At 42.0% G+C, this 16,655-nt stretch overlaps 1 protein-coding gene across 1 annotated transcript; it reads right to left on the minus strand.

The window, feature by feature from the left end:
- Nucleotides 1-4,642: 4,642 nt before the first annotated feature.
- SPCS3 (signal peptidase complex subunit 3) lies at nt 4,643-12,636 on the minus strand. Its single transcript, XM_053402757.1, has 5 exons — nt 12,175-12,636; nt 9,971-10,046; nt 8,195-8,269; nt 5,956-6,071; nt 4,643-5,071 (listed from the first exon to the last, which is right to left on the minus strand). Exons 1-5 carry the CDS (start codon nt 12,315-12,317, stop codon nt 4,939-4,941), a joined length of 543 nt encoding a protein of 180 aa, XP_053258732.1. The 5' UTR covers nt 12,318-12,636; the 3' UTR covers nt 4,643-4,938.
- Between the last annotated feature and the right edge of the window lie 4,019 nt (nt 12,637-16,655).

The raw sequence follows: 16,655 nt of genomic DNA on the forward strand, positions 1-16,655 counted from the left end.
CAAAGACTAATGGGGAGAAATGAGCCACTACTGCACTTCTTTCAAAAATGTAACACCATGGCTTATTGGGATGTTTTTCTAACAGTTGTCAGAACACACTGATCCTTTCTAAGCCAGAGAGCAAAGAAAAAGAATAAGAGGGTAGATCTAACATTTGCAAAGTTGAAGATTATTATTAGGTAGTGTACAAGGCAAAGCCCCAATAGGCAGCCAACTGGGTATTGCTTACTTTTTCTCCCGTAGGCAAAGTTCAGTATTAGGTTGTTGGTTTTCTTTCTCAAGTTCTAGGACACCATCACTATTGACAAAAGGCTCCTATGTCTATATAACATCTCTGCTCAATTTTTATGCCATTATAAATTGTAACAGGGATTTCTCACCGCATGCAACAAAATCTTCTCAACCTGACCGTACCCCCTTCATATTGCTTCATATTTAGCTTCAAGAAAATTCTGGTGAACTCAAAAGCTTCTTCACTACTTTGCAATTTTTTAAGGTGATCTTAATATTACACTACTGTTGTCCCACCCCCCCCCTCCCAAGTTAATGTAATGGACCAACCTGCATTTTTTATTTCTTCCATATTTCCTCTAGCCGTAGAAGTCTTCATAAAAGATGTCTGAGGGGAGACTTTGTGCTGGCCATCAGGCAATGGCTTTTTTCACCTGCCTTGCCCCTCCCTCCAGCCCTAGGAGTCTTTCCCAGACCAGGCCGTTAGGAACAGCAGAAACAGCTGGGAAGAAAGGGAGTTCAGGGATACTTTAAAAATATATATATATCAGTTGTGTGTCTTTGCTTCTCAGTTTGTATTGTGTTATTTTATGCACTGTGACTTACTGTTATTTTTATTGGTTATAGCTTAGAAACTATTTATTAAAATGGTTAAGAATGAATTTCTGCTTGTTATTTGCTAATATTTAATTTTATTGTGTACTACTATATTCTATTATATTCTGGACGCAGGTGGTGCTGTGGGTTAAACCACAGAGCCTAGGACTTGCCGATCAGAAGGTCGGCGGTTCGAATCCCCGCGACGGGGTGAGCTCCTGTTGCTCGGTCCCTGGTCCTGCCCACCTAGCAGTTCGAAAGCTCGTCAAAGTGCAAGTAGATAAATAGGTACCGCTCCGGTGGGAAGGTAAACGGCATTTCCGTGCGCTGCTCTGGTTCGCCAGAAGCGGCTTAGTCATGCTGGCCACATGACCTGGAAGCTGTACACCGGCTCCCTCGGCCAGTAAAGCGAGATGAGCGTCGCAACCCCAGAGTCGGCCACGACTGGACCTAATGGTCAGGGGTCCCTTTACCTTTATTATATTCTAATGGATTATTGAATATTACTTTATTTGATATGTTGTTTATTTTAAAGTTGTTTTTATTGTAAGTTTTTTGCATTGGACCTGATTGTTATAAGGTGTGCATTCGTGCTTTTCTTCAGCTTGTAAACTAATACAGAAAGGTGGTATACAAACTAAAAGTGAAATGAAAAATTAAAGTAGCAGAGAAAGATTTTGAAATTATATAGGTATACTAGACACCCCCTTATGTTAAAGCATACTCTCCACAATTCCTGGTGATGTGACTCTGCTTCCGGAAGTGATCCAGATCTGTCATGGAATTTACAAATGACTGAAACATTTGCGTTAAGTTGCTAACAAAATGGCATACTTTACATATACAGTGGTACCTCGGGTTAAGAACTTAATTCGTTCTGGATGTCTGTTCATAACCTGAAACTGTTCTTAACCTGAGGTATCACTTTAACTAATGGGGCCCCCCGCTGCCACTGTGCCACCACAGCGTGATTTCTGTTCTCATCCTGAAGCAAAGTTCTTAACCCAAGGTACTATTTCTGGGTTAGCGGAGTCTGTAACCTGAAGCGCCTGTAACCTGAGGTACCACTGTACAAAGAGCCCCACATTCAATTCCCAGTATCTCCAGATAAGCCTAGGAAGTCACCTGGCCTAAAATGATGGAGAACCACTGCCAGTAAATGTAGGCTAGCCTTCTCTTACCGAGTGTCCTCCAGGTGCTTTAAACTATAGTTCCTACCATCATTTGGCTGGAGAGCATCCAAAAATCTGAAGAGCACCAGCTCTAATGTGGTGCAGACAATACTGATCTAAAGAGAACATTGACCCGACTTGATACAAGACAGCTTCGTATGTAAGTTAAGGGTGACCAAGATCATTCTTTCATTTTATATGACAATATACAATTTGTATAGATATACTTGGTGGAGCAACCAATTTTTCTTTGCAGTTTCGCTTGTCAAATAGTTGTTGTTGTTGGGTTTTTTTTTTGCAGTTTTTAGAATACTAGAAAAAGGATCCCTGCAGAAATAACCATGACATTTGGGCTTTCCACTGAATAATGCTCTACTTGTTCTTTTTTCACTTCAGCTACTCTTGTGCCATTAATGATCCATTCCAGAATCATTATGGGCTACTACTGGGCAGGTTTTTTTTTTGTTTGTTTGTTTTTTTGCAAAAGCTGCCATTCCTGATTTATCAGATTGACTTGTATGAATAACTGCTTTATAAAACAGTTTCTTGCCAGGGGCTCATTTTTTTTCTCAAAACACTTACCTGAACTCAGGATAGTGTGGAGACAGCTTGGGCTCCAGAGCAGGGGATAGGTCACTCTTGCCAGAAGTTTGAACTGATTGCTTGCAGAATTTTCTTCTTCCTCCTCCCATTGCTCCATCTGTTTCAGCTCATCTCACCATCCTTTTCTCCCCCCAAGGCGCCCCCTCCCAGACAAAGAGCCCAAGGGCCACAGGCTACACACCCACTAGAGACACAAAAATACAGAAGTCCCAAACGCTGATACTCTCAACTGTTTTTTTGTAAAGATATGCTGCCTACAGATTAGTGTACCTGTGCCATTGAAAACTTGAGAGCCAGACTTACGTTTCCTACAAAATAGGTTGCTGGGGTAAGTAGTGTAATGGCAATTCTATCGTTATGCAAAGAGCACATGTTGTGGGCAAGAGGGTCAGAGAACAATTACTATTTTCAGCACTACAGGATAATTCCCCAAAGCGGTAAGATCAGAATGAAAGTACATGCATCTATAATTGATATCAATGAAGAACTACCATGACCCACTAGCACTGTTCTAAGATGGTACACTCAGTATTACCGTGAGCAGATTATCAACCAAATCACTACAATCACTATTTAATATTAATAAAAGGGTCTCCTCATTTTACTATGCTAAAGAAGAAAATTAGAAAGTCCAAAAAAGTGAAGAGAAACACAGAGGAACAGGCTAGAAGAATATTTTTATGGAACTCTGATGTCTTGTCTTCTACCTCGATCAATCATTGAGAAACTTCTGTCCTAACTATTGATTCTAGTAGTTTTGTTCTGGCATTTTGGGGGGTGTAGAAGATGGTTCTCACAATCCTTTGCTTAGAAGGATTACAGATGCGGCCCAGAGATAATAAAACAATTCAAGCTTAAGGAACTACCATGTGGTTGCTAAAACCATACCAACCCAAGCTTCATTGCCATTCCACGTAAGCTCACGTACCGCAGATGGAATGGTCTCACTGATGAGGAAATAACACCATATATGAAACCATATAGTTAAAATCTATAGTGGTGCTAATGTCAGGCCTTTTTACCTTTCTAGGTACTCTCATGCACAGTAATGCATGATCCATCTTAAAGTTAAACCTTAACATTCTAGTATGTGGTATTTATCAATAAGGATGGTAAAAGTACCAAAAGCTTGTTTACTTCCACGAGAAGACTCCATGGGTAAAGGAAAGTTGTGTTCATTTGAAACCAGTAAGCTGTTTGCTATAATTCCAGATAAACCAAATAACATACTTCAACATTTTATTTCTAGACACCGTGAAGTGTTTTCTGAAATGTCACATTAATTTTTTATCAACAAGCCAATATACCGTATTTTTCGCCCCATAGGGCGCACTGGCCCATAGGGCGCATCTAGTTTTTTTTGGAGGGGGGAAATAAAGGAACCCCCCCCCAGGCGCAGGGTTGGGGCGGGGGAAGCCCGAGCTTCCCCGACCCCAGAACAGGCTGCTATCCGCAAGCCTAGGGAGCCCGGCGGGATAGCTTCCTGAAGCCTGGAGAGCGAGAGGGGTCGGTGCGCACCGACCCCTCTCGCTCTCCAGGCTTCAGCAAAAGCCTGCATTCGCCCCATAGGACGCACACACATTTCCCCTTCATTTTTGGAGGGGGAAAAGTGCGTCCTATAGGGCGAAAAATACGGTAAGCAGCAGCTGGTAACCTCAGATATTTTCCTTAAGTTCCTTTTGAGTTCTCATAATCATCTTTCTTTACTTGAAAACTAGTGCTGGAATACTGAAATTACTTCTTATACATCAGCTGAATGATTGAGAGGTACTTGCTACTGAAGAGTTTGCAATTTCTTGACTTTTGTGTGTTTAAATGCTTCTATTTTGATATCTGGTTTATTCTATTGTTTCACGGACTTTGTATTATATGCTTACATTTTGCAATGAACATATTGTCTGAGAACCTTTTATTAAGGTCTTTTAATTTCGTCATAGCTTTGGATCTGAAATCTCAAGACAAACATCTCCTACCTATAGGGAAATGTGAAAGACTGGGGGGAAATATGAACTCTCAATACATTCAAACCAAATGAACTGTTTCTGGTTTCAAAAAGTTTTATTTGTAAGAAAGGTATTACCTGTCCTGATAACCAGAACAATAACTTTTTGCCCAAAATTTAAAACAACTATTCACCTTTCCTTGAGATTTCAAGTTCATTTTTTTGAATTGAAAGTTGAAAACAAACCAGACAAATTATTTTCCTTCCATCTCAGCTAAACCTAAAGAAACTCAGTACAGTACCTTTGAATTGAGGTGGGCGGGAGACGAAAAAGCGATAAAATTTATAATGTACAAGTATAAAAATATGTTACTCAAGGTTCAGCATAATAATTTAATAGCTTTTTGCCGTTTTATAAGTATCTGGGAATGGAACAGATATGTGTCCTGCTCCTGTCACAAGAGGTAGGATGCCAGCATTTGGTACGACATTCCATGAAAGAGTCAATGTGATGTTTCTGTTGCCCCTGCAATTTGAACACAGTATTAGTAGAATCATTTGAATACTACAAGCAGTGTACATTGCAATAAATGCTGCAGCATGCAGGACCACGTATGCCAGCATTAAGAATTCGTTAATCTTATTTATCATACAATCCATTGGCCACATGCAAGGGACCAATTTTTCTCACCAAGAAACTATGACAATCATATTTATGACACTTTGCATCTTAAAAACATACCAAACTCTAGATGTGCTAATCTGCAGAAAGTGTCCTCAAAGAGATTACTGTTAAGCATTGGAAGTGCTGCAGATCTCAATAGGACTTGAGAAAACTAATGTATTGAACCCTAAATCCAGAAACAGAAGCACTATAAAAAGTAGAAACTCTGTGAGCCCTTGTAAACCCTCTTTCTGGTTGCTGCTTTACTTCCATCATTTCTAACATTTCTTATATATAAACCCTCTCCTAATATAACTGTTCCCTGTGCATCTTGCTCCCCATCCCCACCCTGCTCATTGTCTCACCCATCGTGCTAATTCGTTTCATCTGTTTAGCTGCTGTAGGTTAGATTGTGCTTGCAGGTAATGAGGCGACTACTCCAAAGTTTTGACAGCTTCCAGCTGGCACAACCACAACATTAAATGTGGCTGCAAAAGACACAAGGGGAACTCGGATTTTGCATACAGTAAGTTATGTGAACTATGGCTGTTTGCAAATGTGTTATATTGATAGAAAGCCTGTGATAAGAAAATGTTTATGTTATTCCACTAAAAGAACGTAGATGACAATGTGAGCGCATTCCTGAAAGTAAACATTCTCTCTGCTGACGAGTTCTCTCAGCTGTATCACTGCATACATATCACAAATACATAATCAAAATGAATACAGGAAGGGAATTTACTCACTTGAGACCATTTCCATCATCAAAGAAGAAGTATTTTGATTTCATGTCTTTCAACAGCAGCTTTGGGTTATCCCCTCTTAAAATAATTTTGTCCCAGAGGACAACCTGGTTCAAAGCCTGCAATTAAAGTTGCCATTAATCACTAAAAGGAATAGAAAATGGCAAAAATTTCTCATCAAGGAAGCTGAATATGGAGATAGCCATTCACCCAGAGCTTGAGGGCTTTCTTTCAGTGATATTGTAAGCGTTATAGGCTCAAAAGTAAACTACATAGTAAAGCATCGGCAAAAAAAATCCTTCCTGAAAAAACATTGTAGCATTACGATAAAAAGAAGTAAACAGTTAATGAACTGCTTTTGGAAAAATTAACATGTAATAAAACAGACTTTGTTACTGTTATCAAGATTTGTATGTGTGCATAGCTGACTAGTAATTCAGAGCTATGACTGTGCACCAGAGAGATTGAGAACTGCAGCCCACTTCCCCAAAATGCCAATCTCACATAAGGTGTTACTAAAATAAATGGAAATTGGAATAAACCAGTATTTCCAGCCTATTTACATGTTTTCTGCAGAGGACTTGGTGGATCTCTCTAGCAAGAATCACAAAATATTTGTGGCAATGTTTCACTGTTTGCCTTCTTTCAGTTTACAGAGACCCTGTTATCACACCACATTAAACCACAGATGGAAACAAACTATGCTTTAATGTAAATATACATTTGCACTTGTGTGCTGAAAAGTTTTGCTCTGCTCCTCTTCTACCACTCATGCTGCGCTGCTGGGAAACAAGACAATTCACCTTGTTATAACATGAATCTGGGCTCATGGATCACCCTTCCACCACAAGCAATAAGCCAAGGAGCTTGAGTACTGCTCATGGTTTGTTTTGAGAGAAACTGCAAACACAGATTTGCCCATCATGACAAGTCAAAATCTGACTTGTTTCCTAGAGGCATTGCAGCAGCAATAACAGGGGAGAAGCAAAGTGAGAATTTTTCAGTAGAGTGCACTAGCAAGCTCCTCATTCACATTAGACCGTAGCTGGTTTTCTATGGTTTTGCATGATGCGTGAACCAGGCCAGAGACTGATGAAACAATCAGACGAATATAACAAGCAGCAGATAATTATAGATTGTGCAATGATCCAAGAAGCCAGAGCATCACTATTCCATCCATGTTTAACTAGCACTATCATGAATACACAGGCATGTTTTCGAAGTTTTTTAGGCAAGGACTGAGGAATTAAAGAGTGGTAACATATCAATTTCAATGTAGCGCCCACTTAAATATTCTACAAACATCAGTGGCACAGTTGTTGTATCAGGATAAAACAGCCATGAGTACATTCGTAGAAGCAGACATTAGAAGGTGCTGGGAACTTTACAACACTAAACATTTGAAAACCAAAGTGTTCCCCTTTCTACAAAGACAACTTTGCGAAACAGATTTCAGATCTGCATCTAAGCTGGAGATATCAATTACCTGCAAACTTTCAGAATATAGAAAAACTTTCCAACTTTTGCCAAACATTAGATTTGTTTGGGTTATTTCTGCTGGGAAGCTGAGTACAGCTGGTTTAAACTGGTTTTGTTGTCCTTTCTGTCAAGGTCAAGCTGACTATGATAGTCAGGCCAGAAGGAGCCTAGCTCTCACTCACTTTTGCTTTCTATCTCTCTTTGTTCTAGTGTTTTGTTTCTGTATGCTACACAGTGGTACCTCGGTTTTCAAACTTAATCCATTCTGGAAGACCATTTGACTTCTGAAACCTGAAGCATTTACTTCTGGAAGCATTTACTTACAGAAAACTCAAAATGGAAGCCGCGTTTCCTGTTCAATTTCCAAGGCGTGTTTGAAAACCGAAGCAGTTACTTCCGGGTTTTCGGCGTTCAAAAACTGAAACGTTCAATTTCCGAGATGTTCGAAAATCGAGGTACCACTGTAGTGTTAAGGTTTAGTCTTATTATAAGTATTGCAAGTTTTATTCTAAGTGCTGCTACTGGATTTTTATGAACTGTGCCAATCCTGAATGTATTGGATTTGTGATCATTATGTTCACTTGCCTCAGTAGCAGTAAAAGATCTGCTGAATGAAGTACAATTGCCTCTGGTCTATTTTTGGGGGGGCGGGGGGACTCTGCTACATGTTTAAGTTTTTTCCTGCTCCCCCTTCGTGAGTCGACAGAAATAACTATATAATTAGTATGCATTTTCATTTAACCACTTTAAAATGTATACTTACATTGTTCTTTGTTGAATATTCTGCTGATAAATACAGAAATAATTGTTTCACATTCCAGTCAAATATACTGTGCAGATGTGTGAACGTTAAGGAACATATACTGTTTCAAATTTTGAATATTTTCAAAAACACTCATTCAGTGCAGATCAACTATCCAAGCATTTTAAAGCAGAAATGTTCTCTTCAGAAGGCATTTCTCAACTTAAGGCTTTTCTCTGTGAGAAACAACATATTAACTGAGGATTCATGACATTTTAATTTTTGTAGATCAAGACCAGCAGCTTTACTTTTGTAAAAAAAGAAAACTGCTACAGGTTCTTATCTTTGTGTTGAAGGGTTGTTGGGGGAATAAGAGGCAGAAAGGAAGGGGTGATCACTCAACATGTCCAAATCTATTTAACTCCCCTGCATTCTGCCATGTGTCCCAATTCTTATTTTATTTTAAAAAAAAATCTTCAAAAGGAAATGGATTATTCATATTGTTTCAAATAAACCATTTTTGCTTATTTTAAAACATTTTTATTCCACATTACCTCAGATGCTGCTTACAATCAATAAAAGCAATACTATCAGATATTGGTATTAAACAGGTAATAGAATACTGTATATGCATGCCAGTCCTGTTTATTCCAGTTATAGGACTGAGGAATTTGGGATTTTGAAGAAGCAAAGCCGAAGTCTCTTATTTACTAGAGTTCTAGGCCAGTATCCAATGACTAGTACAACTAGTTCAGTTTTCAGACTTGTATAACCCAAACAGCAGTTTCTTATTCTACATAGCAAACTACAGATGAAGCTGAAGGGAGTTTCTGATACGACACTGAGTATGCAGTTTCAAGACAAGAAATCCCACTGGGATAATGAAAACACTTAGGGCAGGCCTGCATAACGTAGGGTCTGTGTGCAAATTGCAGTTCCCTGGGGAAACTTCTAACTGAAACACTTGTCCACTGTTTTCACTCTTTATGGAAACACCTGCAGATTGCAGGTGCCTGAAAATAGCAAGGGTGGGCACTCAGCTGCTTCCTGGACTCAGGGCTGCATGGCTGAGTTTGTGCCAGTTTGCCTGTCCTGTTTCAACCAGGCAATGAGAGGGGGTAGGACCAGCAGCAGAGCAAAAAGCAAGACTGGAGGGAAAGGATATGGGTGAAAAGAGAGGAAGAGGGGGGACACACAATTTGGTGAGGAGAGAGAACAGGGAGAGTTGTGACAGAGAGAAAGCAAAGCAAAAATAACGGGCAAGAAAATAAGGGTTAACAAAATGTGGTATTGTTTTCCATGAATAACTTTGTGGCATGGTCCCCTTCTGTTTTTGTTTTGTTTTTTAATGTAAACATTTGTGTTCAGAGTATCCATGGTTAGCTTTAACCATCATTTAACACCAGATTTATAAATTGGTTTGCAAATACTGGGCAACCTTCAGTAATGCAACACCATAGCGCTAAAAGGGAAGGAAGGGGAATTTACCACTGAGATAAGAGAAGTGCGCAAGCTGGTAGCCCACTCAACCATGGTTAAGTAATCAGGTGTGTTACATCAGCACCACGCTAAAGAATCAGGTATCATTATGACATTAATAACAATGCTGTAGTTGAGAAAACACTCAAATATAAACCAGAAATTCTAGCCTTTAATATTTGTATAATGTATTCTCCATTCCCAGCTTTTGTTAGAAGTAGCTTCAAAGATGTATAGATTTTTTGTTTTCTCACCCTCTAGTAACCAGTACTTAAAAACAGGATTTATTCTGAAGCTCTACAAATTTTTATGAAGGATATCTGCAGTAATGTCAAAAGTAATGATTCCAAGGTCACTTCTTTCTCCAGGTCCAGTGAAGTCTTCTACATTTTTCCTAAAAACACACACAAAAAACACATTATTCAAACTTCTTTGCAGCTGGCACAAGATAATATTAGTTTCTTCAGAGAAAGGATACTCTTATTCAGTGGGGAAAAAATGGGAAACACAGGCAGTGCTGAGGCTGGTCCCTTGTAACAGAATGTAGAATGAACAATAATTACAGTTTAAATATACTTCCTGAAGTTGACTTATCTTAGAATCCAAGCCAATAACTTAACTTGGATATTTTAAACATGCATATCTAAACATTCTCCAAAATTTGGAAAAATTAAAAGTTTTAAACAAATATTTCATTAGAGAGTGCAAATGTTCTGTAAGTCATAAATAAAGTATTATGGCTACACAAATGTTTACAGGGTTGTGTTTGGAGGATTCCACTGTTGAAGTAGCAAGGCCAGCTTATTTGTTATAAGGAAGTTACTTTGTGCCAGAGGGCAAATGGGAGGACCCCCTCCCTCACCTGGTTGGTAGTGAGAAGACAAAAGCCACAGTGAGAGAGCGAGAGCTGTGCTAGAAGCAAGCAGAAGTCAGAGAGTGAGAGTCAAGCCTGATTTCTGTTGGAATCCAAGGCTGTGACTATGGGAGAAGCAAGACCTTCTGGGATGTTAATGCTGTGAGTCCCTCCATCATAGGGTGTGTGTGTGTGTGTGTAGATAAACCATACATCCTAAAGACATCAGTCACTCTCTACTGTCCCTAGGAATGAGGAAACCAAACCCTAGGTAAGAGCCTGGAACACTCACACTGCTCGGACATTGGGGTGGCGTGCAACATTATGCAGGGCAGCAGAAGGAAACTTAGGAGTTGGGCAAGAAATTTAGGCAAAAGTGAGCCAAGTGAATGTCACCTGTGATTTCAATAATGTATAGGCTACATAATTTAATTTCCTTTACCTTACAAGTTATAGTTATCATAGCCATTATGTGATGATGACATTTGGCAACTAATGTTAATGTTCCTGCCAAGAGGCACAATACGAGAGAACACCAGAACAAATCTAATTCTCCATGCACTGCCATGCTTTTATTCATCAAGAGCAGTCACATTTAGCACATTTTAACAGCATAGAGGATGATGTTTGAAGCCCATAATTTAACACATTCAGCTGAGATGTTCCTACTTAGCTCCAAATGCACTAAGGAACATAAAATCAGTATGCAAGCACCACAAATGATGCACGGCAATCTATGAAACCATTCAGAGCAACACCAGTCAGCAATGCTGAGAGCAGGACTTGTGTTTGTCAGAACAGCACGGGAATTTGCTGTAAAACAACACTGCCCCCCCCACCTCCAACTGCATGGAAACAGACATATGCTTGGCAATATGCTGCCAGGGCAACAGCCACTGACGTGTGCTAAACCCAATAGCCGAGTTGCCTTTCTATGTACACCCTGGAGGGAGCCTGCCAGAGGGCGGACACTACAGCACCAGCGAGTTCGTGGTGCTCGCTCATTGGCTCGCACAAAGGGGAAATGAGAGAACAGGAAGGAAAGGTCTACTGTTCTGAGACCCATAATCGACAAAGAGAGAAGGGAATCCAAACTTAGGTGATAACACAGAGAACAACGGGCGATTATTGCAGGATCAATAACACACAACACTTTTATCCGTCTTCAAAGACAACCCCATTTAACACGAACATTCCATTGTGCGACTTATTTGCAGCAGGCATGGGACTGATGTGGTGGGGAAATAATAATAATTGCAGGGAGGTGGGGTAACACATCAGCCACTGCCATGGGCGCACACAAAGACATCCTGATAAGTTATGCCCCCGCCCCAAATCACTTCGAGGACCACAGGTGAATATTAATGGAGCGAAGGGAGATGGCTCGTTGCAAAACTAACGTTTTGCACATGAGAGATGCTCCACAAGGGGGGTGGAGGATTTTGGGGGGGGGGGGTTAAGGGAGAATACTTTGAAGCAAGTCAGGCTTCGCCTCCTTCTGCACCCCAATCTCCTCGCCCCACATCCTTGCTGAGAAAGGGGTGAGGAGAACCTTTTCCGCCCACTACTCGAAAGACTTCGAAGAGGCTCAGCCCCCAGAAGGAAGAGGAGGAGGAGGAGGAGGAAGAAGAAGAGAGGACCCCCAACCCTCCCCTCGTCCCTCACTCACAGCATGACCCGCGAGACGGCGATGCTGACGGGCACCGTGCGCTCTTTGAAGGCGGTGGTGATGAAGCAGCCGAAGGTCAGCGCCGCCATCACGCTCAGCGAGAAGGCGAAGAGAGAGTTGGCGCGGGTCAGGACGGTGTTCATCTCCCCCGCCGGCCGCTCCGGCCTTCACCACACACACACAAACACGCACGCTCGCTCCGGCCCTCTTCGCCTGCCCGCCTGCCTGCCGGCCGGTCGCGCCACCCGCCTCCGCCGTCTCAAGCGCGCAGGCAGGACCAGCGAGCGAGCCTCGGGTGGCGGGGAAGCGGACGCGGGAGGAGGGGGGGAGCTGCTGCCGCTGCCGCTACCACCGCGCTGCGTGGCTGAAAGGGAAAGGAGGCCCGAAACGGCCGCCGAAAAGCCGAGCCCGCCCAGTCGCCCGCGCGAGGAGGAGCCCAGCCAGCGTCCCTGCCTCCCTGCCCGCCTCCCTCCTTCCCTCCGCCTTAGCTCGGCCTGCCCGGAAGTCTCATCGGCCTCGAAGAGTCGCTTCCGCCCGCCCGCCGCAAGAAAAAAAGAGAGATAAAAAAGGTTAGAGTGATAGTAAGGGAACCACCTTCTGGCATGGAATGGCTTCTGGCTATAGAATAGTCGGAGCTTCACGGCGTGTCCGTGGGAGAGTGAACGGAGAATAGCGGCGGCGGCAGCAGCAGCGGCATTTGGGGGCGGGAGGGCAGGAAAGCGGCTACCTTCGCCTCCGCTGCAGCCCGAGCATGGCTGTCAACGTTTACCTTTTTTTAAAGGGAAATTCCCTTATTCCAAATAGGATTCCTCGCAAGAAAAGGGAAAAGTTGACAGCTATGAGCCCGAGTGGGGGGTGGTATTGGGGCGCCTCTTTCGTGGCATTTGCCATGCAAGGTGAATGTCTACCCAGAAGTCAGCTCAATAGGGCTTGTGCGTTTAGAGATCGCAAGTCCTAGTTATATGCATATTAGCGACATAAGCTTATCTACATATCCTGGTTTGTAGTGTAATCGTTCTGCCTGCATCTTGATGACATGCCTCCTCTGTGTAGTACCGCGATGGAAACCTTTGCTGGTGAGGTTTCATTTCGCTAATAAAGACTGTGTTTTGTTTTGTTTTTGTTTAAAAAAAGACTGGATCGGTTTTTTAAACAAACCTTTGTTAGAGAGTTATTTTAAGTCATTATTAACTTCAGTCACCGCAAGCACTGTGGAGATCGTGAGGTTTGCTCAGGATTATGATATAATCACTTTCAGGTACAATCCACTCACTTGCAGCTACTCCGAAGTTGAATGAATTGTGGCAAGGTGATAAAGAGAGTCCAAATCAGCACCGTGAGAATGGACTATAGTAAACTCTCACTATAGCTCTCAGCTACCCCATCTTCAGGGAGGGGGGCAATGAGCAATGGACTTTGTAGGGCATTTAAAAAACCCTTTAAAATAAAATAACCCAAAGAAGACTTGACGTTGGAGAAACTTAAACTTAGTCCTTCCTTCTAGAGGAGGCCGCGCGTTGTTCCCAAATCACTGCACCGAAAAAAACCGGAACATCTCCCTTGTTGCTGCCTTATGAGCAACCGCCTTGCTACCACTCTGAAGGTAAATAGTCAAGGCGTCAAAAATAGCCAGGAAATCCGGTCTGCAGGCAAAGGAACAGTCTAAACTCCCTTATGGTTGTCTCCTGTTTCGAATCCACCTATGAACCGATCTGTATGGAGGGAAGTCAAGCTTCTACACACGGAAATGCAATGCAGTGCCTTGCCCCTTAACAAGCTGTTCAAGTGACAAGGCTTATGGGTGCCTGAAAGCTCTCACGTGGGGAGTGTGTGTTTTAATTCAGTATATTTTGACATCCTGGCTAGGATCTAAGAAAAGCAGGAACTAGTTTAATAAGCCCGTGCAAAATCTGTTTGCTATAAACACCAACTCCCCATGCTGCAAATCAAGCGGGTTTGGGTTTTGTTTTAATTAAGAGTTTCAAAGTAATTTGGTTTGGAGGAGGAACTTTTCAAAGAGGTGAAGTTAAAATTTCCACTGAATTCAATTACTGTAGATCCTAGAATATTTTTACTAACTAATCTGCAATATGTGGTTCCTAAAGATACAGGGAAATGGCTCATCTATATCATATTAGCAACCAGTAAGGATTATTTATGCAAAAAGCAGAGGCAGGGGAAATAGCTCCCATTTAAGAGAAGTTACATCAAGGATAGCAAAATCCCCTGGATTTTATGGGTACAACATGGCAGGCAAAAGAGGCAGAGATCTGAATAGGTAGTATGCAATAATTTTTGAAATAGTAAATAGTGGAAGATGAGATGTTCACCTTTCTGTTTAAGAGAATATGTGATCATAGAGCTTCCACAAATTACGATGATCCTGAGCTGTGTATAATTTTTTTAATAATATGTGTTTTACTTCCTTAAGTAATTGTTTATGGATTTGGTGTTTTTTTCTTGACAACTTTAATGATTATTTACCACCTATTATTACTATTTTATTTATGTGGGCTTGGTTTCTTAATTAGGACTATTTGTGTTCTTTTTGTAGTAATATTTTATTTATTAACTTGCCATGATTTATTATGAACTGTTAGAATTGGTCTTCATTTTTAACATTTCTTTTGCTAAGGTAACAAAAAAGGAAAGTCAGGGGCAAAAGAGAGGAAGGACCCAAGACTCAAACCCATGCTGAAACATCACAGATCAGTTTCTTTGCCATTCAGCTCCAGCAGCATCAGACAAGCATCAGGGAGAAACACAGGGTCTGTAGGAGGAGCATGGCTTGTTGCAACAGGGCTTTTTTTTATGTTTCACATACAAGACATCCCTAGTTTGAATCCAGGATACCCTAGGAAAAAGTATAGGGTTTTGAATGGCACTGAAGCCATTCACCTGGCTCCTGCATGGCCCAACCAGCTTTTGGTCTACTATCTTGCATCCCACATAACTCCTCCCACTTTTCTGATAGGCCAGCTCTGCTAGGAAACATCTTCGTAAGCTTCATTGATGCTCCCCTTATTCTTAGCCAACTGTCTCATAGACCCTGATGGCACCATCCACCCACCTGTGCACCTTGAGAGGCCTACCTGAGTGAGCAAAAGTAGAGAGCCCACTGCCCCTGAGGTCATCATGCTGCCTGTCTCCTCCCTAGGGCCATCAGAAGCCAAGACAAATTAGGCCTCCTCTCCTACATTATTTAGTGGCCTTTCCTCATAAGCTCAAAAGTTGGATCTCTCTCCAAAAGTTGGATCTCCAACAGCCCCCTGGTCTTTTTACCTGCTGTTTAGTCTGTAGCGACTCTTTCACTGGAGGCTGGCTCTTCCCTGACCCTGTCTCGGAGAACGTTTTCCCGCTCATGCACTCCTTTTCCTGCTCATGCACTGCCAATCATGTTACCAAGCAGCAGCTGTGCTGGGCTTTGTGTTTGTTTTGTGCTGCCAGACATTTCTAGCCTCGTGACTAGTTCATGTGGCAGTTTTTTCCTTCTGCCTAGAGCCTTTCCATGCACGATTGTTTCCCCCTTTCGTTCTCCCTGACTTCTCACTGTTAATCTCAAGTGTTGTAAACAGGCCAGGTGGGATGTTTTGAGAATGGGTAGCATAATTAGCCTGCGTTTGTTCTCCCTGTGACCTTGCATATCTCAGAGTGCCTTTTGCTTCACCATATGTAGGTAAGCTGTGTTGGTTACTTCCCCTTTTGATCTGGCAGCAGCGGCATGCCTGTCACAGCTACTGCTTTGGGATGGAATTCTGCAAACAGCTGTCAGATAAGAGATGGATTGGTGTACTGGCTGGCGATATCACAAAGGCACTGAAGTTGCCACCCACCTCTGCGGCTCTGAAGTGGCTCACCCTAGCTGCAATTCCTGGAGAAAGAGATATGAAAGGGGTCAATGGTTGTAGATTACTCAAACACGGAATATTATTTATATTTCCTAAAGCTTTTAAACAAGCAACACTACTTCTGCGCACACTACTGAAGAGGACAGGCTCACATTAGTGTTGCACACTCCACTTTTCCAAGCACTGAGATGTAGGAGCACAGCACTTACCAAGATTTAGAAGGCCACTGCAGGGTTATTGGCATTTTATGTTTGAGGGTGGGATTTTTTGTGTTTTTTTACACAAATATACAGGTTGAAGGTAGGTGGAGGTACAGCTTAAACATTCCAACAGACAATCAGAATTCACTGTTTCCACATCAGATCTTTAAGGATACACCCAGCACCACAAAATGCTGTTAATTCAGAGTCCAAGAAATTGGGTACAGTATCTCTGTTTCCCCCCAAACCATAGTTTGTCTTCACAAGCTGGCTATTTCTTGCACAGAATCCAAATGATTCTCCAGTTACTTCCTAGGCCATTTATCTGTAATATCCCTAACAAAGGAGATACTTGCCAGGGCCATCCTGTCTAAACCCCAAAGCTTCAAACCCTAGAAAGTTGGAATAGCTATCAGGCAAACAAGACTATGTT

Source organism: Podarcis raffonei, chromosome 9, assembly GCF_027172205.1.
Source record: "Podarcis raffonei isolate rPodRaf1 chromosome 9, rPodRaf1.pri, whole genome shotgun sequence".
In the NCBI taxonomy this organism is placed as follows: Eukaryota; Metazoa; Chordata; class Lepidosauria; order Squamata; family Lacertidae; genus Podarcis; species Podarcis raffonei.